At 39.7% G+C, this 26,071-nt stretch overlaps 1 protein-coding gene and 1 pseudogene across 2 annotated transcripts in view; one reads left to right on the forward strand and one right to left on the reverse strand.

Moving 5' to 3' along the window:
• The first annotated feature begins 1,604 nt into the window (after window positions 1–1,604).
• Window positions 1,605–26,071, forward strand: part of LOC149814962 (protein NUCLEAR FUSION DEFECTIVE 4-like) — an 87,641-nt pseudogene continuing 63,174 nt past the window's right edge. The window contains exons 1-2 of the transcript XR_016428124.1: window positions 1,605–1,668; window positions 6,319–7,486. The product of XR_016428124.1 is annotated as a protein NUCLEAR FUSION DEFECTIVE 4-like (transcript). The remainder of the gene's footprint in view (window positions 1,669–6,318; window positions 7,487–26,071) is intronic.
• On the reverse strand, window positions 13,621–24,194 carry LOC149814963 (senescence-induced receptor-like serine/threonine-protein kinase). The gene is made up of 9 exons (XM_089989273.1): window positions 23,891–24,194; window positions 22,414–22,948; window positions 21,013–21,488; window positions 20,665–20,803; window positions 20,465–20,536; window positions 20,312–20,383; window positions 19,273–19,353; window positions 18,684–18,814; window positions 13,621–14,197 (listed from the first exon to the last, which is right to left on the reverse strand). The coding sequence occupies exons 2-9, from the start codon at window positions 22,803–22,805 to the stop codon at window positions 14,142–14,144; spliced, it is 1,419 nt and encodes a 472-aa protein (XP_089845399.1). The 5' UTR covers window positions 22,806–22,948; window positions 23,891–24,194; the 3' UTR covers window positions 13,621–14,141.

A 26,071-nucleotide genomic window follows, 5' to 3' on the forward strand; every position in this document is an offset into this window, starting at 1 on the left:
ATTCGCCTTTCTTTTTCTTCCTCATACTGAGGAATATTCTGTTCCTTCTCTTCCTCCTCCTTATTCATTTGCCTTTGCCTCTCCTCCGCCTCCTTCAGTAGCCTTGCCTTGTTTCGCATTGCACTACGCTCCAAGTCTCTCCTCTTACATTCCGCCTTAGTGTCCTCCACTAAATAGCTAACATACCTTTCAAACTCCTCCACATTCTTCTTCCTCTTTTCCATCTGCTGTGCATTAATCCTCCGCCTTCTATCTATATTCTCATCAATATTTCTTGCCTTTGCCTTGTCTTCGTCATCCTTGTTCTGCGTCTTTCGTTCTTCAGAGTTCTTCCTTTGGTCCGCAACCTCGATATCTGATGGATAATCCTTCGCATAAGACGATTCCAAAGCTTTTTCCCTGTCTTTATCGTTCTCAATCTTAAGTATATTTTGGTATCTTTCAAAACCTTAGATAGATGGGACTGGTGGATCACTTCTCTAATAGACAACCCATAGAACGACAGAGTATCTCTAATCTGATGAGGCGCAAACATTGCTAACCTGCACAACACATTACACGATCATCATGATTAGAAATCGTCGGAATATTTGGGTTCATAAGTACAAATCGTTGTATAAGAAACAATCTTCAGATTGAAGAAAGAAACCTTACACGAAACTCACCGAAACGATGGGAATTTGGATATTTCAACTGTAGAGTAAGCAACAGTAACAACTAATACGCAACAGAAGGTGGTTATTATGCTGCGACTGCGCGTAAGACGGAAACCGATGCTCTGGAACAAAGGAAAGGATGCTCCGACGACTCCAGATGAAAGCAAAGAATCTCCGGTAGAGTGCTTAGAGCGAGAATGAATTGTTTTGAACTATTTGAATCCTACAACATAACGCTTGCTACATACGCAAACTCTGCGGAATGTTTTGGCACGATAACGATGGAGGGCAGTTTTGTCCTTTTCATGAACCGACAATTCAGTTTTCTAGAAGGAGGGCATTTATGCCCGTTCGAGGAAGAGGAAGCGAATGGCGGTAAAGGGTACTTAAGTCTTTGCTGCAGCACCAAATTACGATGCTGTATGATGCGGACACACATCGGGATACATGCCGGTCTGCATCTTATACGTGGCACTATTTGGAACCCTCGAACATGAGATGTCAGTACCGGCCCTGTTCGGGGGAGGAACATATGACCTGCTTTGGTTTTTTATGCAACCATTTCTCTAGGAAACTCCAACAGCATGAAAATTACAATGAATCAGAGTATAATATCCTATCGTATAACAATTTTCTGGGTAACTGATTACTCCCAAGGGAAAAGCAAAAACAAGAAAACAACAATTTCTTTGCTTTTCTATCAATTATTATTGAGTTCGTCAGAGTACGTATTGGTGGTGTCTTTTTGAAGGTCTGGGTTTGTGTACAATCTATGAAGAAAATATATCATCATCTTCCCATAGCAGCAAGCAACAAAGCAACAATCCACCCCCCACCCATCATTTTCCCACAACAGGAAGTAGCAAAGCAGGTTAAAATGGTACGCTCCCGTGGTTAAAGACGATGGGGGTTGTGGTCAGGCGGAGCACGGCATCCCTCTTGACCTGAAAATGGCTGGGCTTGGTGACGGCCGTCTGGGTGCAGGCCGTTTCCGGCTACAACTACACCTTCTCCATCTAAAAAGATGCCAGTCACCACGTAAACCAGATAATAAAAGTGCTTGAAGAAAATACTGTCTCGCCTTATTTGGCTGAGATGTTAAAGCATCTATTTATAACCTTATTGTACAAGATATACACGACAAAATACGATACAGAGAACACTCCTAATGTAACGATGATTAATCTTGAAGAGTCCTCAGAGCCACGAGAGTCTCGGTTTGACCGATATCTTTGGCCTTATCACTATGATCCTTATCTCTATCGTTATTATCTTTAACACGCCCCCGCAAGCTCAACGAGGGGAAGCACACATTGAGCTTGACACGAAAATCGTGAAACTTTGACAGCGGCTTAGTGAGACCATCAACAAGCTAATCTCCGGAGGAGATGAACTATACTTAAAGATTGCCAGTGCGAACATGATCTCCAACAAAGTAAAAGTCAATCTCAAAGTGTTTCATGCGAGCATGAAACAAAGGATTGGCTACTAAAAACTATGCACCAAGATTGTTACACCATAAAATTGGCAGTTTGGCTAATGAAACACCAAGCTCTATAAGTAAAGACTTTAACCATAGCAGGTCAGAGGCGGCATAGGCAAGAGACTTATAGTCAACTTCAGTTCTGGACCTGGCAACTGTATGCCATTTGCGAGAAGACCATGAGACAACATTGTTGCCTAGGAAAACAACAAAAAACCACTAGTGGATTTACGATCATCTGGGCAACCTGCCCAGTCAGCATCAGAAAAGGCACTTAGAATGAGGAAAAAAGACGACCGAAGACGACGACTGTACTCAACGGTGTCCTTCAAGTAACGAAGAATACGCTTAACTATAGACCAATGCTCATCAAGCGATTGATGCATATACTGACAGACTTTGTTGACGACAAACACAATGTCAAGGCGAGTAAGTGACAGATATTATAGACCACCCACGATACTACGAAACATTATTGGATATGAGAATAACGTAGTTCCAAGTTTGGTGAGCTTCAGAGAGGAACTCATAGGATTGGCAACCGGCTTGGCGTCAACCATGGAAGCCTTCTTGAGAAGATTAATAATATACATCCGTTGAGAAAGATGCACATAATTGTTAAGATAGTGAACTTCAATACCCAAGAAGTAGTTTAACCGTCCAAGATCTTTGGCTGAGAAGGTAGAGCCAAGGTCGGCGACCATTCGAGTGATGGCTTCTGAAGAGTTACCTGTGATTATGATATTATTTACATAGACTAGTAAGAATGGGATAAACCAGCTATCTTTATAAATAAAAAGAGATGCATCAGATTGAGACATGATGAAGCTAAGAGACAGTAAGTATGAGCTCAAACATTGGTACCAAGCCCGAGGGGCTTGTTTAAGCCCATAGATGGCACAATCTAATTTGCAAACATAATTAGGGAACTTAGTATCTTCAAAGCCTTGGGGCTGGCTCATGTACACGCCTTCAACAAGATATCCATTGAGGAAAACATTGTTGAAGTCAAGCTGACGCATGGTCCATTTGGAGGAGACTGCTAGAAAGAGAATAACCTGAATGGTGGTGGGCTTGATGATAGGGCTAAAGGTTTCATAGAAATCAAGACCTTCTTCCTAATAAAACCATTTGGCCATAAGTCATGCCTTATATCGGGCAATAGTGCCATCAGAGAGACGTTTGATACAATAGACCCACTTACAACCGACAACATTGAGATGAGACTGTGGAGGAATAAGGTGCCACATTCGATTAGTCATGAGATCATCATATTCCTGTTGCATAGTTGTCTGCCAATGGGAAAGCTGGGAAGCTTGTTTAAAGGTAGTCGGTTCATGCCCAAGGAGAGATGCATGGAGATCCGTAAGGGTAAGGGGATAAAGAGAAATTGTGAAGGTTTTGGGTTTTAGGGAACTAGTCATAGATTGAGTGACCATCGGATGTGAATGATCCAAAGAACGATGAATAGTCGGACCAGACTCTGGCGGTGGAGAGAGGGGGGAAGGAGTTAGGAAAGGGTCTGAAGACACAGAGGAGTCAGGGAGAGAAGCAATAGCAGGAAGAGAACACAGTAGGGACGATGAACTAGTTATAATATTCTCCACAATAGTGGGAAGAGAAGGAAACACAAGAGAAGGGCTGGTAGGGGGGAAGATAGTCTGGGAGGGACAGAAGGTGGGGCATATAAGGAAAGACCCCTCTGGGACATGATTGAGGAAGGGAGAGAGGATGGGTGGGGCAAAACAAAGGCACTGGAAAGAGAAGACTCATCAAAATATACATGATGAGAGACATATGTTCAACCGGTTTGTGGATGAAAACATATATATCCTTTTTGGCAAGAGGAATAACCTAGGAAAATACAAGGTAGAGTTTTGGGTTGAAACTTAGATTTTTGTAGGTGTAAGGAGAGGGTAGCAAACACAACCAAATGTACACAGGTGAGAGTAATCAGGTTTATGATGGAAGAAGAGTTCATATGGTGTGCGGCGTTTCAAAATGATGGCTGGAAGTCGACTGATAATGTAGATTGCCGTCCGAAATGCATCAACCCAATATTCAAAGGCAAGATTGGTACTGCTAAGCATGCTTAAGTCGATTTCAATAATGTGACGGTGCTTGCGTTCAACTAGACCATTCTGCTTAGGTGTGTGCGGGCGTGAGAGACGATGAAAAATACCATGTTGTTGAAGATAACTTTTGAACTCTAAACTAGTAGATTCACCACCATTGTCAGACTGAAAAGATGTGATAGTAAACCTAGCTTGGGTTTCAACAATGGGCTTAAAATTTTTGAAGCAGTAAAAAACTTGAGATTTATTTTTTATAGGAAATAACCAACAAAACCTTGAAAAATCATCAACTAACAATAAGTAATATCTAAATCCTTCTCTAGATTTCATAGGTGCAGGACCCCAGACATATGCATGCAAAAGTTCTAGAGCCCTTGAACTAGAAGATTGAAAGTACCCAAATAGTATCTATGAGCCTTGCCGACGAGATAATTAATGCATGGTTTTATTTGTCTCTCTTTATTTAAAAGTATACTATTGTTGGATCCAAGAAAGGAAACAATAGCTTTGTTGGCATGTCTGAGCTGCCAATGCCATAGGTCAGATGATTGACGACTTGTTGTATATGCCATGGATATAGACAGGTCACTACTTGCCTTGATGGGATATAATCCTACACTAGTTTTTGGGCCCTAAAGCCGAATCTTGCCTGTCTGACGATCCTTAACAATAAAGTGAAATGGTGAGAACTAAAAAATACAATCATTTTCTTGAGTAAATTGACCAACAGATAATAAGTTCTTTGTGATAGCTGGAACATGAAGGACAATTTTTAATGAGAACTGAGATCCATTAGATGAGATAACCATGTCTCCTGTATGAGAATTAGGAAGAGTCTTACCATTGCTTATCATAATGGAATCACTCCCAAGATATGGAGACTTATTGGTAAGATTTTGCTTATGCATAGTTGGTGGCTCCTGTGTTAGGATACCAAAAATCATCACCTCCTTGTTGTATAGACATTGCTGAAAAAACCTTTGAAATGTCCCAACAGTCCTTAACAATATGCCCACGTCTGTTGCAATACTAACAGGTGATCAATGCTCGTGGGTTAGAGTAGCCTTGATTGTTGTTCGATGGAGAACCGTGTCCATTTCCTCTACCTTGATTCCACAGTCCTCTGTAGGAGGTGCATCCTCGACCTCTACCTCAAGTGGTAGAGAACGTAGTTTGATTGGATTCTTAAACTTTAGACCACTTAGAGTGCAGCATGGGCACTCTCTTTTCTTGATTGATTAATAAATCATATAGATCAGCAAACTCATAAATAGTGGAGTCACTCGACATTACAAAACTTTTATATTGAATGGGCATGCCATTCAATGTGATTTGAATAAGATCTGAGTCATTGATAGGATGGCTTGTGGTTGCTAGTGAATCATATAAAAATATGATCTTTTCAAGATATGCCATCATATCCAGCGATTCCTTCTTGATGAAGGTTAATTCTTTCTTCAACATCATGATGCACAAAGGTGATTGAGAACCATAGGCTTTCTCTAACATTATCTAGGCTTCTCAGGTAGACTTAGTTCTTATTATTTGCCTTAATCCAACTTAAGGCAAGTTGGTCAGCTTTACGCCATGCGTGATAGTCAGGGTTGACTACCTATATGCCTTCTTTATCAAGTATGAACTCGACTGGTTTAGAAGATGACCCATCAACAAAACCTAATAAATCTTGACTCACCATGAGCGATTCCAGTTGCGAGTGCCGGAGAAGGTAGATTTCTCGATTCAATTTAATAGAGACAAGACTTGCCACAATGTTTGATTAAGTGGCAGATATATTAGGAGTCATCGATCCATTCGGGTTAGATGCAGATACGTGGATGCCATTAGATTGCTCATTGGAGAGGATGGCTTTGATACCATGAAAAGACGTCAGTCACCACGTGCTTAAAGAAAATACTGTCTCGCTTATTTCGCTGAGACATTAAAGCATCTATTTATAACCTTCGTATGAATACGATACACAGAACACTCCTAATGTAACAATAATTAATCTTGAAGAGTCCTCAGAGCCACGAGAGTCTCTGTTTGACTGGTATCTTTGGCCTTATCACTATGATCCTTATCTCTACCATTATTATATTTAACACCAACTACTCGGAAGTGCTTAATGCACTATTCAACCTGAACCAGGTGCAACTCAACAACTTGTCCGTGGCCAAGGATATGGGCAAGGCATTCGGCCAACTGGCCAGGGTTGCCTCCGTCTTCCTCCCCATGTGGGCCATCCTCCTCATCGGCTACGGCGTCCAATGGCTCATCGTTAGCCAGTGGATCTCCCCTCTCCCTTACTGACAGATGTGCGTGGTGCTATGTATGGGCGGGAACAACACAACCTGGATGAACACGACAGTGCTGGTGACGTGTATCTGCAACTTCCAGTAGAGCAGGGGGCCGACATCTGGCCTGTTGAAGGGCTACATAGGGCTAAGCACAACCATCTTTACTGACCTAGCATCCACCCTTTTCTTTGGCAGCCCCTCCTACTTCCTGCTGAAACTCACCCTCCTTCTGAACCTCGTCTGCGTGACTGCCATGCTCTTCCTCTGAGAGCTCCCTGCCACCGACCTCATCGACGCCCATGATCCACACCGAGTCGCGCTGCTTTTTTGTCACCATCTCCCTCTTCGTCGTCATTGCCATCTACCTCCACCTCCATGACCTAGTTGGCACCTACGAGAAGGCCTTCTCCAGGGCCTTTGTCGTCAGGATGGTGGTGCTCTTGGCCTCACCGCTCGTGATTCCGGCCTACATGGTGGCCACATCTGATTGGAAGAGCATTGTAGCGGCGACCATAGAGGAAGTCGAGTCGGTGAGGCAACCATTGGTGGCCGAAGAGGAGAAGGAAAAGAAGGAAGAGGAGAGGGAGGAGAGGCACTTGCGGGGGAGAGTGGAGATCGGGAAGGATCACACTATAAGGGAGGCGGTTCATACGTGGGAGTTCTGGATCCTATTCGAGTCGTTCCTGTGTGGGGTGGGGACGGGGCTAGCGATGATGAACAACATGGGCCAGATAGGTTCGGCTCTAGGCGACGCGAACGTATCCATCTTCGTCTCCCTCACCAGCATCTTTGACTTCTTTAGTCAGATCGTTTCGGGTTTGGTCTTAGAACACTTTATCCGAAAATCAGCAACACCAAGACCTCTATGGAATGCAACTTCTCATATTCTGATGGCTGCTGGCTACGTGATCATGGCCATGACATTTCCCGGATCCCTCTACATCGAGTCGATCGTGGTGGGGATATGTTATGGTGTTCAGATTGCCATTCTCAGTTTTGACTGCCTCTGAACTCTTTGGCCTCAAATACTATGGTCTCATCTACAACATCCTTATACTCAATCTCCCACTTGGTTCCTTCTTATTCTCGGGTCTTCTAGCAGAGATCCTTTATGATGCTCAGGTAACCCCAGAGGCCGAAGGCCTCAACACCTGCATCAGAGCTCATTGCTATCAGATCATATTCTTGATTATGGTTGTATATTAAGATTATCCTGCAACTTTGGCAACCAGATCATATCTATCCCAAACCATCGTGGGTTTCCGTTTTGAGGATTTAGAAAGATATTTTTTCCTTCTGTGCTATTTCCTTTCATTGTGCTTATCTCCTCTCATGGCTTGGTTATATAACGCCTTGTATTCCTGGTTCATATATATAAAAAAGATCTCTCTTGTTGTATCGTCGATGTAGGCCGTACTGGCCGAACCACATAAATGCTTCTTTCTTGTTTCTCTGTTATTTTGCTTTATCTCACGTGATATCAAAGCATACTCATAATCTGGGCTATGTGTTCGTGGGTCTGCACTTTAGATTGATGCAAAATTGACATCTTTTGTCACCTTCTTTTCCTATCGTGATCACTATTGCTTTTTTCTGTATTTTTTGCAGAATACGTCTGTTGTTATTCTAGTTCTGTGCCTTCTGCAGGTTGTGTGACTGTTATTCTTGGAGTGATCTATTGTTTCGTGTTGTTTCATGCTGGTAATTGTTGGACTGTCTGTGATCAATATTGAATCTGAGTGCACCATCACTAGCATCGCCTGTTGCTCTCTTATTCATCTCTGCAGCAAATCATAGTCATCTACTGCCCCCTATGATCGGTATTGCAACTGGGTGCTTCTTCTCGTTGCTGGTGGCACACTGTGATCGCGCGGCCTGGATTCGTGTTTGCTGTTTGAAGTAGCAAGGTATTTTCTGCTGCACATCTAATCTGCATATCAGATCATCAAGAGGAGTTATTGCAGCTATTTTATCTACTATCTTTCTAGTTATCATCATGGCAGATCGACACACTAGTGCTTCTTCATCTAGCACGACTATTTTTGTAAACGAACAAGTTGGTCCTAGCATTAAGATCACATCTATATTGTTAAATGGGACAAACTTTATTGTTTGGTCTAAGGCAGTTATGTTGTATTTGAGTGGCAAGTCTAAACTTGGTTTTATAACCGAAAAAAACATTAATCTAGGGATGTTATATCCAAAATATGATGATTGAAAATCCAACAATGATTTGGTCATGTCATGGTTACTTAACTCCATGAAACCAAAAAATTTTGAGGGTTTTTTATTTCTTAATACCGCTGAAGATATTTGGTGATCAGTGAGTGAACTTTATGGGGAACAATATAATATTGTCAGTATGTATCAGTTGTCTCAAGACATACATGATTTAAAAAAGGTTGAACTACCACTTAGTGAATACTTTAATAAAATGCGTATGATGTGGGATGAATTGGATTCTTATTCCCCTACTATCACTGATCTTCGGCTTCTTCATAAAGTCAAAGAACAAGAACATATTTTTTAATTGCTTGATGGTCTTGGATCCAATTTTGAACAAATGAGAAGTCAAATCCTTATGAACTCTGAGCTCCCCTCATTAAACTTTGTTTTTTCTATCCTTGTGAGAGAAGAATCAAGAAGAAAAGTTATGAATCATGCCAATTGAATTAAAACCCCTGATAAGATTGCTTTTAGTGTGAAAACTGAATCCTTGAAAACTTTTGATGATTGTGGAAAAGAAAAAAAAAACAAGAAATGGTTTGCACTCACTGTAAAAAGGATAAACATTCACGTGAGAGATGTTGGGTTTTATATGGTCGACCTGGTATTGAAAGAACTAAAACAAAGGAACAGGTTCATGCAGCTACAAAACAAAAACCTGATACAACTCAAGCATTAGATAAGATCTTTGATCTTCTCCAATCTTTAAAAGATGAACAAGCTGGAGCTGCTTTCTCTCATTTTGCCATATCTTCTGACTCAGCTGATACTTGGATAATTGATAGTGGAGCTTCAGAACATATTGCAAAAAAATGTTTCTCTTCTTGAAGATTTCAGTTATGATCATGGAAAAAATACCTGTTATTGTTGCCAATGGGAAAGTCATTCAAGTTGAAGGTGTTGGAAAAATCCACTTCTGTAATGATCAGTTTGTTTCTAAAGTTCTCTATATTCCTCAGTTTACAACAAATTTGTTGTCTATCGCCAGAATAGTTGAAGACTTTGATTGCACTGTCTCTTTTTCTTCAACTAATATATTGTTTCAGGACTGCAAAACGAGGAGGGCAATTGGTGAAGGAAGGAAAGTTCAGGGGCTATATATTCTCGAACAAAACTGTAGAGCCTTCTTGTCAAAAGAAGAAGAAAGTAAATCATGACATTTTCGGCTTCGTCACCCATCTAATTATGCTCTTGAGAGTTTATTTTCTGGACATAAGTTTGATTGCAATAAATGTGATATTTGTAGACTTGCAAAATTATCACATCGTCCTTTTCCTAATTCTGAGATTGTCTCTTCGTGCATGTTTGAATTGATTCATTCTGATATGTGGGGGTCAACCCCTATTGACTCTTATTATGGTTTCCGATATTATGTAACTTTTATAGATGATTTCCTCAAAGTCACTTGGGTGTATCTGTTGAAAAACAAAAATGAAGTGCTTTCAAAGTTCAAAGAACTTTATAAGTTAGTTGAGACACAATATGGAACCAAAATTAAGGCCATTCAGTCTAATAATGGAATTGAATTTAAAAATCAGACGTTTGAGTATTTTGAAAAAGAAAATAACATTGAGCATTAATTCTCTTGTGCTGGAATGCCTCAATAAAATGGAGTCATCGAACAAAAAAATAGGCATCTATTGGAAAAGTCACGTGCCTTACTTTTTCAGATAAATGTTCCTAAATTTTTTTGGAGTGATGATGTTTTTACTGCCTGCTATCTTATTTACATGCTTTTCAGTAAACGTCTCAATGAAAAGTCACCGTTATAAATTCTCAAAGGAAGAAAATTGAGTCTCAATCACCTTAAGACATTTGGATGTTCTATTTTTGTATCCACCAACCCATATAAAAAAGAAAAATTGACTCCTCGTGCTGTTAAGTATCTTTTCTTAGGATATTCTTTGTCTAAGAAAGGGTATAAATGCTATGATGTTACTCACAGTTGTTTATATATTTCTAGAGATGTTAGCTTTGATGAAGCTAAACCATATTTTTCAGAAATTTTTGATGAAACCAAAAACCCTGATCAGGGAGAGAAAAATATATTTGATTCAGTTGTGCTTCCTAATGTCAGTTCTTTTGATGATGTGATACTAGTTGTTTATAATCATGAAGCTGGCAACATTGAAGCCATGACTCAAATTCAGCCAAGTGATTCTCTCAATCAGTCCGAGGAGCAATCTATAAGAAGATTAGAGAGAACAACTAGGCCACCTAGCCATCTCAGAGATTTTTTCACTTACATGACAATTGAGCATCCTATTGAGAAATGCATTGATTACAACCATCTCTCAAAAAGATATGTTGCCTTTCTTAGTTCGATCATGAAAGAACCTGCTACTTTTAATAAGGCAAAAAGTCAGGATATTTGGGTTAAAGCTATGAAGGAGAAATTATGTGCATTAAATAAAAATAAAACTTGGGAAATTTACAAGCTACCCAAAGATATAGGATGTTGATGGGTCTAAAAAACAAAATATAAGAGTGATGAAACTATAGAACATTTTAAGGCTCGTCCGATTGCTAAGGGTTTGACACAAACTTATGGTGTTGATTATGAAGAAACGTTTACGCCAATGGCTAAAATGAATAGTCTTCGAATTCTTTTGTCCATGGCTTGCAATTATAATTGGAAAATGTTCCAACTTGATGTCAAAAATGATTTTCTTCAAGAAGATTTAGAAGAAGAAGTTTACATGCAGTTACCCCCGGGACACCCCCAAGAGGGAAATCCAGAATTAACTTGTAAATTAAAGAAGGCTATTTATGGGTTAAAACAATCTCTGCGAGCTTGGTATCTTAAACTCAGTCTTGCTCTTGAGAAAAAAGGTTTTAAAAGGTGTATTTCTGACATTTCTCTCTTTGTTCTTAAAAACTATCATAAACTCACAATTGTGTTAGTATATGTCGATGATATTATAATAACTGAGAATGATGATGATGGGATTTTCAATACCAAGAAGTATCTTCATAAAGCCTTTGATATTAAAGATTTAAGAAATTTAAGGTACTTTCTTGGAATAGAAGTTGCCTACTCTAAGAAAGGTATTTTTATATCTCAAAGAAAATATGCTTTAGATCTTCTCAAGGAAACAGGTAAAACAGGATCCAAACCAACGGATACTCCTACCGAGACTTATGTCAAGTTTGATACCGACGAAGAAGGTGTCTCAAACAGGGATGTTGAACAATTTCGGAGATTGGTGGGAAAACTTATATACCTTACTATGACAAGATCTGATCTTGCCTATGTTGTTAGTGTTATTAGTCAATATATGCATGACCCCAAGCCATGTCATGTCAAAGGTATTGATCATATTCTTAGATACATCAAGAGCAGTCCTAGGCAAGGTATTCTCTATATACAAGAAATAATCATCATAAAGTTGAAGGCTACTCTGACACAGACTGGGCAGGATCTTCAGACAGAAAATCTACCACACGGTATTGCATTTTTGTTGGAGGAAATATTACTTGTTGGAAAAGTAAAAAACAGAATACAGTTTCGAGATCCAACACTGAATCAGAATATCGTGCTATGACTGCTACTTCTTGTGAACTGATATGGATCAAGTCTCTTCTTACTGAATTGCGAGTAATCATTGAATTGCCAATGAATATGTATTGTGATAACAAGTCAGCTATTCATATTGCTGCAAATTCCATCTTTCATGAAAGAACGAAGCATATCGAGATTGATTGTTACTACATTAGAGAAAAGATTCAAACGGAGAAATATGTACTCCCTTCACCAAAAGTATGGATCAGCTTGCAAATGCTCTTACAAAGGGATTAAGTCAAGCACATTTTAAAACCATTTTAAGCAAGTGGGGTTGTTTTGATATACATTCCCCACTTGAAGGGGAGTGTTAAGATTATCCTGCAACTTTGGCAACCAGATCATATCTATTCCAGACCATCGTGGGTTTTCCTTTTGAGGATTTGGAAAGATATTTTTTTCCTTCTGTGTTATTTTCTTTCTTTGTGCTTATCTCCTCTCATGGCTTGATTATACAAGGCCTTGTATTGCTGGTTCATATATATATATATATATATATATAAGATCTCTCTGGATGTACCACGAACCACGTAAATGCTTCTTTCTTGTTTCTCTGTTATTTTGCTTTATCTCACACTGTAGCTTGTGCCATTGGGTTCGGGTTGGATCTTTTGCTTTCTTTCAGGATGAAGGAAGTTTACAGAAAAATACCGACAACCAAGAATGCCAGAAGTAAAACGGAAAATGCTTCTACCAAGATCTAAAGTACCTTATTCGCGAGGTGGTGATTCTTTTAGATCATGATATGGTGTGATATCTTCTGTTTTTTCTTTTCTCTTTGTGAGCCAAGAACAATGAGATCATGATTGGATGTATTATTATTTCTTGGACGGAAGTGTTTTTCAAACAAAATATATCATAACTGTACGAAAGGAATGTGGTTATTTGAGACTATATGGATGGTGCATTAATTTTTCGTGATAGTTGCATGAGTCTTGAATTACTTGGTAGGAGCCAAATGTTTGTAAACTTATGGCTTAACAAATTATCACATCTTTTACAAAAAAAAAGGAAAATTTTGAGTCCTTGCACAGTTTGGTTTTAAACTTCTGATTCTTCTAAGTTTAAATTTTTTTTGTTTTATGCATCACCGAGGACATGGCATTGGATAGAAATGATTGGAGGAAAAGGATTCATGTGGAAGACCCAAAATGATTTTCTTTTTTGGTTCATATCGCTGACCCCAATTGTTTTGGGATGAAGGCGTAGTTGTTGTTGTTGTTGTTGTTGTTTATCCAGAATGCTTGCTTTCTTGATGGAATGTGTTTGGAGGGAGCTCCCGGAATTTGAAACATGGAAAATTCAAACTGTGAAGTAACTCTGGTAGAAGATTACACGCTCGATTCCTTTGCAGGGTTTCATTGATGCCATACCTGTTCTCGAGTGTTTAATTTCAGGAGCAAAAACCTCGGGGGGTTTTTATTTGGGAAGACATACCCTACATTTCTGAAACAGTTTGAAATTGAAAGTGGGCTAGACATTTGTAATGGCAGTACAGACGCATAAATTACCTTGGAAGTGGATTAGCTGATGTATGCACTACCGAATTTTCAGATGGTGGACTCACTTCCTTCTGTGAAACTTCCAGCTTCAAAGCTTCCTTCAGAGCATTCACAATCTCAGTCACTGCTGGTCTCTTCTTCGCTTCACGTTCAGTGGCATTCTTCGCTATCTCCGCAACTTCCCATACAGAGTTGATATTGCAGTAACCTTGAATCCTAGGATCAATTATACCCTCTATATCGCCTCTGAAAAGTTTGGCTGTGACCCATTGAACAAGATTACAGCGTTGTTTGCCTATAGAAAATATTGCAGGCTTCCCTGTTATAAGCTCGAAAAGCACTACACCAAAACTGTAGACATCACTTTTTCTGGTGAGCATTTCCGTATTGTAGTACCTGTGGAAAAACAAACGAGGACGAAAAATTGTTTCTTAGGTAACTCGTGAAATGTTGATATTTTACATGGATGTTAAAGGAAACTATGAAAAGATACATGTGTGCTCCCCTCTATTGATGTAATTCCTTTTCCTCTACTGCTTTATAGATCATGGAAACATAGTACTGCTCATTGCCAAACAGCATGTTTTGTGTGTGCTCTGTGTGTGTTGAAAACTTGAAATTATTACTACCATGGTTCGTTTGTTATATGCTTCCAAAACAGCTATAGAATACTTAGAAGCCAGAATATTGACCTTTCTCATAATTACAAATCTATGCAGGAAACCATTTGAGAAACGTTGATAGGTAAAGAAGTTCTCAATACGTTGATTGTTAGGATTGAGAACTTTGAGGATTCGGACATGTATGATACATAGTTTCCGTTTCTTTAAATGTACACTACGGCTATGGCATTTAAAATAGGGAAGACAAGTTTTACGAAGAAGTCATACTCAGGATCTATGTAACCAGGTGTTCCAGCAATTTTGGTTGCTCCATGAAGTGTAGACCCATCAACAGTTCCGTTTTTCGACAACCCAAAATCTGCTAATTTTGCTTCTAGTTTTTCATCTAAAAGAATGTTTGTGGACTTAACATCCCTGTGAATGACTATTGGTTTGCAACCAGTATGTAGATATTCCAAACCTGCAGTTAAAACAATTTCATGAAAAATTATAGGAGAAATAAAAGTCTAAATTAAAGAAACTTTATGCAAGAAAGCTTCAGATTCAAACCTATTGCTGTGCCTAGTGCTATTTGAAGTCGTCGATTCCAGGTCAAGGCTCTGCTCATGTTTGACTTGCCTGGCAAAATGTGTTATTTACTGTAAATGTTCATATCCAGTCAGGTGGATTTTTCTTCAAGGTTAAGAATAGAATATGCAGGCATATTTATAATCAGGATGTGGAAAGATCAAGCATAACAGAGTGGTGGTCATCCTTGGAAAGTACAAATGCTTTGCAAGTGTTCTCCACGAGCTATTTGTTGTCTGTATTTTGCAGACCTTTCCATTTGGAAGCAATAAATATGATGGACCTGTTTCTTTTTTCAACATTGGTGATTGGACTATTTATTTTTTGTTCAGCTAAATGAGTTTAGAAGGTTCTTTTGAGCACTCTTTTAACATTTAGAGGGATTTTGGATTGTTTAAAGCAGTATTCACTGCATTCTCAATATTGATAAGAAGTTGGTCATATCTTCTCTATAGGGACTTACCCAAGTGCACAAAATGTAGCTTGTCTTTTTCCTAGCATTAATTTTCTAATAGTTGATGTCACAAATTTTCAAGAGTGAGGCAGGCTTCCCCCATCCACTAAAAGTTCTCTTATACATAATTTGTGGGTCACATTGAGTGCCTCTGATTTTGCGTCTTTGACAGATTACCTGTGCAAATAAATTTACAAAAGCTACATTTGCCTCCAAAAAACGTGGGAACCTCCTAAATATACTGAAATTCTCAAATATATTTTTATGCTGCAATTTTTATCCTTGATATTGAAAACATTTTCTTAATAGTTCCTTAAAGTTACCTGTAGAAGCACAAGTAACTAGGAAAACACTAAAGTTTCTTTGGCCTATTGACCTAAAAATACACTAAAAGTACTGCAGTTAGGACTTTATTTGGATTCAAATGGATCCAAGACAAAAATATGAGCTCTAGCCCCCATCTGTGAAAATTCCTGGCTCTACTTCCAGTCCCATGTACTAGCAGTAGATTTACTGTTTGCTTATTGCAAAACATGATTCCGGGTGTTGCTTGCTTAATCTTATTTAAGTATCTAAACCAGGTTCGGTTTTATCTTCTACTTTTCTCTTTAACATGTGAAATCTAGGTTTTTCATTTTTTTTTTGGATATCTCTAAGGTATTCTTTACTGTCTTCACGTTTTCATCAAGGAAAAAATTGCAGCACTTTCAACTATTAAGAAGCATCTGTATCTCAGCATTATCATATATCAACAAGCATCTGTATCTCATACTGTATTATGGTTTATTGAGGCATCATACCTGACAGTAGCATGGAGAGATCTCCATTGGCCATGTACTCGGATACAAGGATCAGGTTATTACCTTCTTCACAATACCCGACTAAAGAAACCAAGTTCCTGTGATGGATCCTTAGTAGAATCTCAATCTGTTGAAATTTGTCAAATGTCAAACAATGTATAGCTACGTATTCTTTCCATAAGTTGAATGCATTGATTCTTCATACAAACCTCTGCAATGAAGTTTTCAGCTTTTGACAATGAATCCTTCATTATCTTGACAGCAAATGCAGAACCATCCATGTAGCCATAATAAACAGTTGAAGACCCTCCACGGCCAATGACCTTTTCAAAGTTATTAGTGATCCTTACAACCTTGTCATAGCTAAAACTCAAAGCAGTTGAACGTACTACTGGGGCTTTACTTTCTGCTCTTGCTGGGGCTTCCTGTGAGTTGTTCTCCTTGGCAAAGTCTATTTCGTGGTCATTAGTGATACTAAAAAACTCAATACTGCTAGCATTCAAGGCACTTGAAGCTCCAAGTAAGGGTCTACTCGGTGTTTCAGTTGTGGCTTCTCGTGATTTGTTCTTCTCTGCAGCTTCTATTTCGTGGTTATTAGTGACACTAAAAAACTCAATATAGCTAGTATTCAGGGCACTTGAAGGTCCATGTAAGGATTTTGGCTTTTCAGTTGTGGCTTCTCGCAAGTTGTTATGTGCAGCTGATTCTGGAGGGAGCACGAGCAGAAATCACACATCCCACACACAAAATTGCAACACAGATATAGTCTGAAACTTTTCGCTAGCAAATAAAAATACAAATACTACCAAAAATTAATCCTCACAGAATCATTGCAGAGACTAATGCTAAGCAGGAGAAGTACTTTCAGAATATGCGATGCTCATCTGACATAGCTTTTCAGATACAATGCTCGCTCCAGACCTACTTCACCTGTTTATTATTGGTCTTGGTTGCGGTTCTTTGCTCGGTTGTATCTTGGACTTTCCTATCCTACTTTTTGCTTTATTTTGCGGATCAATCGATTACTTTCTGTGGAGATTACACCTTTGTAAATAGTCATGCTTTTGTAACTTCTTGACACTATTTTAATGAAATTTTGAGGACAAAAAGGAAAAAAGAAAAAAGAGAGGATCGGGTCAGAGGCACCTTAGACGGTCATCCTGTCATAGGTGCCTTGGATGTCGTTCATTCATGTGATGAACGGCAACCCAAACACCATGGTTGAAAACATCTCTCAGACTGGCCCCACAAAAAAGTTTCAGTGCCATTCATAATATAGATGAACATCTAAAACACAAACAATGAATGGCTAAAAAACAAGAAAAAATGGTGGTGTTTTGGGTTGTATCCAAGGCACCCCTGACGATAATATCGTCAGAGATGCGTCTCACATGATAAAGTCTCAAAAAAAAGTCACTGCATAAAAAATGGATGTCATAACCAAACCCCAAACAGATAATGCGCTATTCTAAGATAGAGCTTCTGTCAATCAAACGATAGAGAATACTGTCTTAAAGTTTATTGGCATTCAAGAAACAGCTGCTTTGATAATTAGAAAAGTTGAGATCATCCCAGTCTGACAACATTGCCTATAAGTATTCAGTATTCTGTGCAGAAATGATGGGTTTTATCTACAACATTATGCACGGGAAAGGATGGCATTTCTGCCACATATATTAAGAACGAGTAATGGATTCAATATGCTATAAAACGCTGATCAATTGGATATAAGTTGCACTAAACTCAGCCTACATAGATCAACAATGCAGCCCTTTTAGAGAAAACAAAGGATGAGATCCGGAAAAATGAGGTGTATGAAATCTTGTAACACGGCAAGTGGAAGCTGCAAAACGAAGGTTTAGAAAGTTGAAGAAGGAACGAGCCAACTTTCCAGATACTAATCTGTAGTAAAAGAAAAGAAATTTGAATTGGAAAGAAACAAAACAAGCTCAATATTTCTAGCAGATGTCAACACCATCAATATCTCAACTTCAAGAGAAGGCAATCGAGAATTTGACGTGTAGACGATTTCGGGGCGAAGGTTAAGCTGTGGCTGCTCGAACGGGAGCGTCTCATTCTCTGGATAAGCGTATTAGTTTTGAGTCGGGAGACACGTGGTGAGGGATAAGAATGTGAGGTTCTTCTTCATTGTGAGAGATAAAAGGCTTAAGTTTTCTTCTACCAGTAAGAGAGCACAAAGAGTGGATTCTTGTAAGCAAAAGTGTAAATCCTCAAGCTTGAGAACTTGAGAAGAAAGTGTGGTAACACCCTCTTGGAGTTTAAAATTTAAGTTTTGATTTTTTTTTGTTTCCGCAAAGGTATGCAACACCAGCATGCAAGCACTAGTTCCATGTTTGGCCATTTGATGTTTGAAAACTTCTTTGAACCAATTGATGCTTCCAAGAACATCCTAAGGCTGTAGCTTAGCATGGGCGCACCTGGTGGCTTTTTGGTCTTCAACTTGATTGTGATTGCCAGAATGCATATCAGGAGGAGAACTATTGCAATGGTGGTAGGCACGATCCAGATCCAACGGTGACTCTTCTTGCTTCCCTTTTGGATACCAAACCTATATCAAATAGTGGTAGATATTTGGTTTAGTCCTTGCACTACAAGAAAACCGTGGATTAGCGACAGACGCTATCCATCACTAAACTGTTTAGCGGATGGATAATGTCCATCACAAATTTCTGGTCTCTAGTTAGCGAAAGAACTGATCTATCGCTACTTTTGTCGCTAATTTGCGATAGATTAGCGATGAAAGTTTTTTCATCGCGAATCCGTCGCTAATTAGTGACAGATTCATGACGGAATTTTTTCGTCGCTAATTCCACAAATCATTTGAATGTTAGCGATGGATAATTTTTTATAGCTAATCCATCGCAAATTTGCGACGAAAAAAATTCGTCGCAAATTTCCGTCGCTAATTAGCATTTTTCTTGTAGTGTTGTATCGAATTAAAGTACTTTGTAGGATGCTTCTTGCTGAAAAATACAAACTATACATGGTCAAGGGAGTTCAGCAAACCTCAATACTAGCAATCCTTTGCTTTGTTTCTCTTGCAAAGCATTTGGAACTGGTCCAGCCAAATAGTTGCTCGACAAATCTCTGCATTCAGCCCATGATTTTTGTAAGTTCCCCGTTGCTTTCAAGGTATTTATTTCAAAACTAGACTTCCACATAAAATTTTAAATGCGATTACCTCCAATTTTCCATGCAACACATTCGAACCAACTATTCTACACTACAGTGCATTAAAATTAACCTGACAATAAGTATAAAACATGTTGATGCAATTCAATATAGCTTACAGCAGGCGAATCGAAAATATGGATTGGAGTTAAATGGGCAGGTCGAGATGTCTCATGGCTGGGTGTCAGAAGATTTGGCAGAGATGAGTTGAATACCAAGTTACCAATAGTTAAGAGTACTGGTTTGTGGAGATGTTATGGCAGGCAAGGCTGAAGAATTGGCATTGGGTGCAGGCTGGTAGTGGAGGGCAAGTTAGATGAGCAGTGAGTCCTTTGTATGCCAAAGCAGCAAGTAAATTTTGTGTTGGGGGAGTCGGTAGTGCGGCCATTTTGATGTTACAACAATAAAAGTATTGGACAGAGGTCAGACAATAGTGGCCATTATCAGCTGTGCAGGTTCTGTAAGTAATCCGTTGAATTTCATCGTAACAGGCTGCTAGTATCAATGGTGGAAGGACTGACAATGCAAGAAAAAGTATCAAGAACTGGGAAAAAGGCCCTGTTATACTGGGGATTATAGTTTATGCAGTTACATGATTCTGCTCAGTTTTCTGCACTTCTTTTCTTGTTCAATTACAAATGAAACTTGCCCATGAGGGCTCCAAATACCTGGTTAGGTGGCTTATGAGGGCTTTAAAAAGTTCATGCTGCGGTTTGCAGTTGTTGGTTATGTAGTTACCTGATTTTGACATTGGTTATCTCTGTACTGATGACTTGTCACCCGGGTATATCAAGTTTTTGTACCACCAAATAAAGTTGATTACCTTAACAAAAATAAAAAAAGAGAAAAAAGTAAAAACTAGAATTATGCTTACAGTACAGATAGATCTTTTAGATTCTCTAGAAAACCAGGTATTGAACCCTTCAAGTTATTGCCTGACAAATTCCTGAAATGTAAACATGAGAATGGAATTAGTTACAAAACAAACCAAATAGAAAATCACCATTTCATGGTGTGTTATGCTTACAGTGATTTGATCGATGTCAAATTTCCTATGAAATCTGTAATGTAGCCGTCTAGTCCCCAATTAGAAAGATCCCTAAGGAATGGGTGCATGGAATGAGCTACTGATTATTATAAATCATGAACTACCAAAAAAAAAAAAAGAAAAGACAGGAAAAAAAAGAATTCTATTGAGGAGAAAGTAGAGAGAGGAATGCCACCCACAGAGTAATTATTCTTGGTGCCGAAGCATTATCATAGTTGCAAGTCAACCCATCCCAAAAGGAATTCTGTGGAAGGCATGGATCACCTCTCCAGTTTCTCTTCAGCTGATAATACTCTTTGATTGCCACCATCGCTTCGACTGCAAATCAAGTGCAAAAAAGCGATCGTATATATTATTGATAGATTTATATTTAGCTTCTATTGCCATCTATGTCATACGGATACTCTGTTTTGATTGCCGTTCCGTATGACATACAAGTCATATTGCATCTGCAGCCGTATCCATGTGACATAGATTGCTATATAAGAAGAAAAGAAAGCATAGTAATTAAGTTTCAAGCCACACACCATCTTGGGGAAAGGTAGAAGATGCCGAAGCACTAACAGCTTTGTAAACCTCGAATGCGTTTAGCAAAGGACCATATGTGGTATTGTCGGCTGGCTGTAGCGACATCAAAAAATGACCTTCGGTCATGGGCTCCGTTGAGTACACCACAATGCTACTGTGGTAGTCAAGAGTAAAAGAATCAAACCATTCCTCTCCGTTTTTCATTATAATGATGCTTCTGTTTTCGTTTTCGGGGTACTGTAACAGCTCTGCAAATGCCAAGAAGATATAGTAACTGGCATTGGGATCAGTTGGCCAAGTTATGTCTATGTGATGGGGTGGATTGAGGGGCTTGTAGACGGCAGTCTGCATTACACGGGAAGGCAATCCAAATCGCAATTTTGTCTCTTCCTTTACTTCCTGAGTTGTGTTGAGTGGGATCCCGTATGCATCATCATCTGGTGTCCATATGCGATCAAATGGATCATCTGGGTACCTGCAGCTCAAACGGATTTCTCTTATCGAGAGAACCATAGTGACATCATGGATTGGAGGTCTAGCTTGCCCAGAAAGTTGGAGCTGTAAGTTAATTTTCTTTAAGTCTGTTCTTCCTGTTTGCCGGCTTGTTCTGACCAATGTCTCAAGGACACAGCGAGATTGTTGCTCTACTGTTAGGCTCTCCCTCAGGCAGTTAAAACCTCTCAGCCACCCCCTTACCCTCCAAGATGATAGAATGAAACGGATTTAACAAGATGGATCGAAGGTCCACATTAGAAGAATTGTAGTGAGAGCCCAAATGTACCAGCTTCTATTCTTATCACCTTGGCACCTCATACCACAAACCTATTGTTTGCACAGGAAACCTGCTGCTTTTGCAAAAGGGCAAAGGATAACTATCTTGGGTATTGAAGTCATGACATCCTTCAACTTGAATGTCTTAAGCCGACCCCACTGGCAAGTGGCAACAGCACAGTAGCCCTGCTACTCGTGGTCATGGGTAATGTTTTTGCTCCCTTGAATTGCTTTATAACATACACTTTCAGACACCCCATCACGGATCCGAACTTTTGAAATAAGATGGGTTCCATCATACGTTCAATCCTAACCTTCCAACAGAAGCCGTTGATTGGATGGCTAGGATTGAATGTATGATGGAACCCATACAATTTTAAATGATAAGATCCGTGTTCAAAAGTTCCCAACACCGAGATGTATGAAAAAAAGAAAGAAAAAAACTCGTTTTTTTTTTTTTGAAAAGGCATGCTTGGGTTAGGCGGACCCCTACCAGAACAACAGCCGCCCCCATACGGCAGAGGGATTCGATCCTGGGCCTTCAGCTTGACACAGGACCCCGCTTAATACATGGGATACCACCTCGGTGGTAAGGAGCTCATCTTTTATCACAGGAATAAGTTGCTCACCTTGTCACGGTGGATGCTCCAACATCTATTCTCATGGTCGTCACAACAGAGAGGGAAAGGTTGGCAGGTGAGAAGATTCCGTCGATACGTCGAACCTCCAGCCCAGAAATGAAAGGTATTCCATTAGCTGTTTTCACAAGGCAGACGCTTACGGCCGTTGAACGAGCCACACCAGTCACCTCAGTCCAAAAAATATGGGACTCATTGTCCAGCTTTACACTATTCCACAAGTCCACACCAAAATAGATGTCAAAACTTGGTGGTGAGCTCAAACCATCGTAGTTGCCATACATGAAAGAGGCACGGACCAGGTACTTGCTCCCCTCATTCATGGGTGATAGATCATAGCAATTCCTCTTGCTATCCGAGAAGGCTCTGACTGTCTGGTACATCCTTGGGACGCTGTTGGCAATGCTAGAATCGACCTGTTTGCTCACCCCATTGTCCGTGTACCCATCATCCGAAGTGTAAACTAGGCCTGTCTCGCTGGTGTAGTTTGAACCCACTTGGAGTCCACAGTCAAGGTTGAGAAACCCTGTCAATTTTTTATCATTTTCGTTCAATTTCTCCAAGTTCCAAGAGCAAAATAATGGTCTACTTAAACTTTATTCTGAGATACGTATATTGTTTTATGGCTGAAAACTTAGGTCTGGACTCTGCCATTCTCTCTCTCTCTCTCTCTCTCTCTCTCTATATATATATATATATATATATATATATATATATATGTGTGTGTGTGTGTGTGTGTGTGTGTGTGTGTGGTGGGGGTCCCTAGAATATGTTTTACTGGAAATATGTGAACGAGAGTATGAACTAGACATTTTCGATGCTTTTTTGCAAATCCAATCCTGCATATGCATTCTGTGGAACATTTGCTAGGAATTGACTGTTGGATCATGTATTTTTATGAAAAATGTAATTTAAATTTTTACAAAAATATTGGGCCATTGATTTTTAAACTTTAAAATATCTTTCTTATGCATCTTAATGTGATGATCCAAGATTAGGTTTCTATAAAACCAAGCATCTAGATCACATCCATATGTGAAAGTTTATCACCTTTTGTTTTTGGTAAGTATCAGTACAAACTCTAACTTCATAGCAAAACAGCTCACGAAATTTGCGAGGTGGGTATCCAAAAATTCTGGAAGGATCACCCCGGATCGGCTCAAGGGGAGATTTATAATCATACGCTGTAACATTTGTGTTCTTTTAATTGAATTCTGGTAGGGATCTACGTAATCCCAGCTTGCCTTTAAAAAAAAAAAGGTATCAGTCCAAACTGCATTCAGATCTGTATTCAGACTAGGCATCAACTTATGTGAAATTTGGATAATAACTTTTGTACAATTATTCCTCTCCTGCTCGACCTGGTAAACTAATTGATACTGAGATAAACATATGAGACTGAAGATCCACCACGTAAACTCGCTAGCTGTACACCACATCAAACATGTCAAGAGAATTATGAATGTACCTTGTAAAGATGCTGGTTTATAAGGTGAGCCTGGTGGCGACGGTGGTGGTGGAGAGTCTACATGCAGCGGTGGTGGAGACAGAGGTGACTCAGTTGCGTTCGGTGGTGGTGGAGTGTATACATCCGACGGTGGTGGCGAGTCTACGTACAGCGGTGGTGGAGACAGAGGTGACTCAGTTGGGGCCGGTGGTGGTGGAGTGTATACATCCGACGGTGGTGGCGAGTCTACACCCGGTGGTGAATGCGATGGAGCTGGGAACAAGATCTTTTAGTCAATAAACAGACCATTATCATGCCATTTTTGGGTCCCTATTGACCACCACTGCTATTGGTGCTGTTTTGGCAAAGCGAATCAACACCACCCTTAATGCCATCAGTTATGGAGGACAGATGATTGACAAAACACAAAAGATCACAACAGTCCATCACCACCATTCGTTCTGAAATAATGACATCAGCACCTTTGGTGGGCTCCAACAATAAATGATGGTGATTGAAGTGTTGGACGGCGGTGATTTCAAAACACAAAAAGATTAATCTTTTGTCCAATCACTTGCTCGGTCCTCTCACCCATTAGCATCAAATTATGACATCAACACTCAATTTTTCTAAGAGACATCGCGACGGCATCAAGTGGTGGAACCAACTCCACCCGTACAACCCAACCCGTTTTTATTTGAATTGGACAAGGCATGTGCTTCTCTCTCTCTCTCTATCTATCTATCTATATATATATATATATATATATATATATATATATATATATATATATATATATATATATATATATATATATATATATATATATATATAATGTTGAAAACGAGCTCTCCAGAAATTTTCGGGTAGAAAGGAAAGCTCATGTTTGCAAAACGTTGGTGGACCCACAAAAATGGTTTTTTCAACGTTTCCATGACAACCACGCCGTAAGTGGTGTTGTTTTGGGAAAGTGAATTAGGTAAAAAACAACTTTTTATGGGCGCAGATCAGGTCATGCTGAACATGAGCGTTTTTGTGGTGTTGTTTTGGGAAAGTGAATTAGGTAAAAAACCAACTTTTTATGGGCACAGATCAGGTCATGCTGAACATGAGCGTTTTTGCTCATGCGGACATCGTGGCCGTCTGTTTGCATTTTGGATGAATGTCACGTTGTTTTGTTGACTTTTGAGCTTTTTAAAATGCAAATCGGATGGCCATGATGTCAGCATGAGAAAAAACGCTCATGTTCAACGTGACCTGATCCACTTCCACTTTTTATGGGTTATTATAAAGAGTAAACGCACCCTACAAGACGCCAGATCAAGTGATTTGGCAAAATACAAAATATTACCACCCTTCGTGCTATCACCTACCGAGAACAGATACATGATTTGACAAAAGACATTTTTTTTTGGGTGGTGAAGTAACAGGTAATGAGAACTTTAAAACATTGAGCGAACGAGATGACAATATCTAAGGGATTGGGACTTTCTCCAAGGTGATCCGGTTTGACAGCCATTAGTGGGCCACATAATGGGGTTAGTGGGTAAGAGTTACGTGAATGTGGAGAGACCACGTTCTGGTAACTGCCTATTTCTTCCATTATATAAGAGGTAGGCTGCTACAAAGATGATGAGAGATTCATAGCTGTAAGCCTACCCAAATTTCACATCCAGTTTACGTGGTACATGGTCCTGCTCATCGTCGACCAATGGTCTGGGCTCATCGTGGGCGTCGATCAACTGAGGAGAACGCCAAATTCCCTGCATGCACTCTATGGCGAATACAGGTACACTTTATATGTTTATTTTATAGAAATCACCAACATTGGGTGATGGGCCCACAGAGTCCCACGCATTGTGCTGCGCATGCGGGCGTGTAGAGCCTTTCGGCATTTTTTATAAATTCCAACCACGTGTCGGTACCGCTGACTGCATGTCACTGTGGGGTGACATGGGTCACTGGTCTTTTCGACAGTCTATCGCAAACAACGACAGATAAAGGCTATGCAGTATATTCCTCGAAGATTGTTGCCATGGTGCGACAACCTTCACCGGCAAACAAACCCATTTTTTATGCGATCGCCCATCATCGTGGGGCAACGATCGATGGCAACTGACATCGTAGGGTGACTGCCATTCTCGACAGTCGTACGCCGATGGCGATTGCAGCCCGATGACCCTCTATTAAAAAAAATAGAGG

Source organism: Nuphar pumila, chromosome 15 (genome assembly GCF_984573655.1).
Source record: "Nuphar pumila chromosome 15, dmNupPumi1.hap1.1, whole genome shotgun sequence".
In the NCBI taxonomy this organism is placed as follows: Eukaryota; Viridiplantae; Streptophyta; class Magnoliopsida; order Nymphaeales; family Nymphaeaceae; genus Nuphar; species Nuphar pumila.